Source organism: Musca vetustissima, unplaced genomic scaffold (assembly GCF_032173495.1).
Source record: "Musca vetustissima isolate MV318-11 ecotype Yass unplaced genomic scaffold, APGP_CSIRO_Mvet_v1 utg380215, whole genome shotgun sequence".
Lineage (NCBI taxonomy): Eukaryota > Metazoa > Arthropoda > Insecta > Diptera > Muscidae > Musca > Musca vetustissima.
The window spans coordinates 13,032-15,306 of record NW_026874675.1 but is presented as its reverse complement, the minus strand read 5'-3'; the positions used below and the strand labels follow the sequence as shown (position 1 = coordinate 15,306).

General features: G+C 33.8%; 1 protein-coding gene across 1 annotated transcript; it reads left to right on the top strand.

Moving 5' to 3' along the window:
- Window positions 1-1,165: 1,165 nt before the first annotated feature.
- Window positions 1,166-1,634, top strand: LOC133335808 (probable ATP-dependent RNA helicase CG8611). Its single transcript, XM_061544109.1, has 2 exons — window positions 1,166-1,354; window positions 1,427-1,634. Exons 1-2 carry the CDS (start codon window positions 1,242-1,244, stop codon window positions 1,614-1,616), a joined length of 303 nt encoding a protein of 100 aa, XP_061400093.1. The 5' UTR covers window positions 1,166-1,241; the 3' UTR covers window positions 1,617-1,634.
- Window positions 1,635-2,275: the final 641 nt, after the last annotated feature.

Genomic DNA, 2,275 nt, shown 5'->3' with positions numbered 1-2,275 from the left:
ATTGCCATCGTGAGAAATAACATCACCCCCCGCCCTGTACATCAAATCAGCAACGATATATGTCAGCCATCAATCCATCAAGTGGCCATCCAATCCAATTTCGTAACGGCAAATAGACTGTGTGCGAGTCCTGTCGTTGTCTGTCGTGCCCGTCATATAAATACACGCAATCAAAATAAAATATAACTTTTTAATAAAGGATTACAACAAAAACAACAACGAAAATATTGTGAATAACGTTTTTTTTTTTTGTTTTTTCCGCAGTTATTTATCTACGAGAAGAATTCCCCATACAAATGTATTCGGGCCCAACCAACCCACCAACCCTTTCGTTACTTAAATGCATCTCTTTGACTGTCCGCTGTCATTCATTTACCCACACCCGAACTATGTTATGATGATATGGTGTGGTTGGCAACTTATAATTGGAAAAATAATGTTGTTTCATTTCGATTTTCCCCAAACATTTTTATTTCGTATTTTTTCAGGTCGTCGGCGGCGGCCAGAAAAAGAGTGAAAAACAATCCTCAGTATAATTACAAAATTAATGTCCTTTTGAGTTGGAATGATTACAGCGTTGCTGGTTAATATAAATTTGTATTTTTTCTGTGTGATTTTTTTATATAAAAACCACTGGATGTTGTTGGTTTTGAAATAAAAAACAAATTAAAGTTTTTTAATTGACAACAAAATCGTGGTAATTTGTAAGCAACAAAGTTAACGAAGTAAAGTGGGGGGAAATATTCCGCTGACATGGGAATGAGTGGCCTTTAATATGGAGTTCATTATATTTGTTAGATTCTATAGATACTGATATGGGTTTAAGTTCCTAATCAGCCCATTGTTCGTGGAGCGATGTTTATAATTTCTAAGACGAAGATTTTCCAACCAATGGAAAACCAATATTTCCAATTACAGTCAATTCGGTTGAAAGCCCTTTTCCAAAGTCCTCAAAACACCGTCAATTTGGGGGATATGTTTAAACGTGGACTCATCTTCAAACTTGATTGCAGTCACAATACAACCCATTGTCACATTTAGCTCTTTATATCAATTCCTTCGATAGACTGTGTGATTATAATGAGGTTTATATTCCAATATTTAATTTATATTTCGAAGTTATTTACCGAATTAAATTTTAATTTTTCTTTCTTCCCTTTACAGCATTTGTGTCATGGACAAAATTCTACACCACTTTCCCCAAGGAATTGAAACCAATTTTCAATGTGAAAAATGCCCATATGGGTCATTTTGCCAAAAGTTTCGGTCTAAAGGATCAACCCACGTCGTTTGTGAAGAAACATACAATGCCTAAGCCAGCATTGCCCACAAATCGTTTAACATACACGGAAAGGTATGGCACATTATGTTCATTTTTAAACATTGATAATATAATAAAATTATTATTATTATTTTCTTTCAACAGAGATCCCGAGAAAATCAAATTGGAACGCAAGGCAAGAAAACATCGTTTTGGTACCACCGTAACGGGAGCCGTAAGAAATTTGAATCGTCCCGAACCAAATAGATTGGCCAAAATGATACCCACCTCCAGGGTATTGACAATATCTGAATTTGACAGCGGTTTACCGTCATCTAAAAAACGTAAACATTAATTGTTTAGAATTTAAGATATTGTTAGTAGTTGCCATAAAAAAAAATAATAAAAAGTTTTTTTTTAGGAAAAATAAAATTTTATATTTAAAATTTGAAAACTCAAGCCTAGGTTCACTTGTTTGCAATTTGGGTGTGTATTATCTAAACTGTATAGTTATATTTGAATTTTTGAATGGTCCGCTATCCAAAATATTGGTCATAAAATCCAGTATATATGTGAAACCTATTTTCTATTTTCTGACAACTCTTTAAGCGAGGTAGAATACCTCCTCGCAGAAATATTTTTAATGTGGGCCTGTATTACGAACTATTCCCCATGAAAAGCCCCGTTTTTTATAGTGGTCAATATTACCCTACTTTGAATTATTTTATTTAAAAATTATTTTCGGCTTAAATAATAAACAAGTGAAAAAGCGTTAAGTTCGTCCGGGCCGAACTTTGGATACCCCCCACAATAGTTATACTGGCAGATACATTCAATGAAATTATAGGGAACATACCAAAAAGTGTGCATATACCGATAATTCTACAAACCGGTTTATGTAAACCATTATGTACACCAAATACAAACTTCAGCAATCTTTAATGGGGATTTTTCCTAAAATCAGATAACGCATGGTAGAGTATAAAATCCTCACACTACTGTAATTTAGATTAC

What these genes read in the sequence shown, in the direction of transcription:
- LOC133335808 (XM_061544109.1), top strand. Translation starts at nt 1,242, where the DNA reads ATGGGTCATTTTGCCAAAAGTTTCGGTCTAAAGGATCAACCCACGTCG. An exon ending in CGTTTAACATACACGGAAAG is followed by an intron (nt 1,355 to 1,426) that starts GTATGGCACATT and finishes TTCTTTCAACAG; the next exon opens with AGATCCCGAGAAAATCAAAT.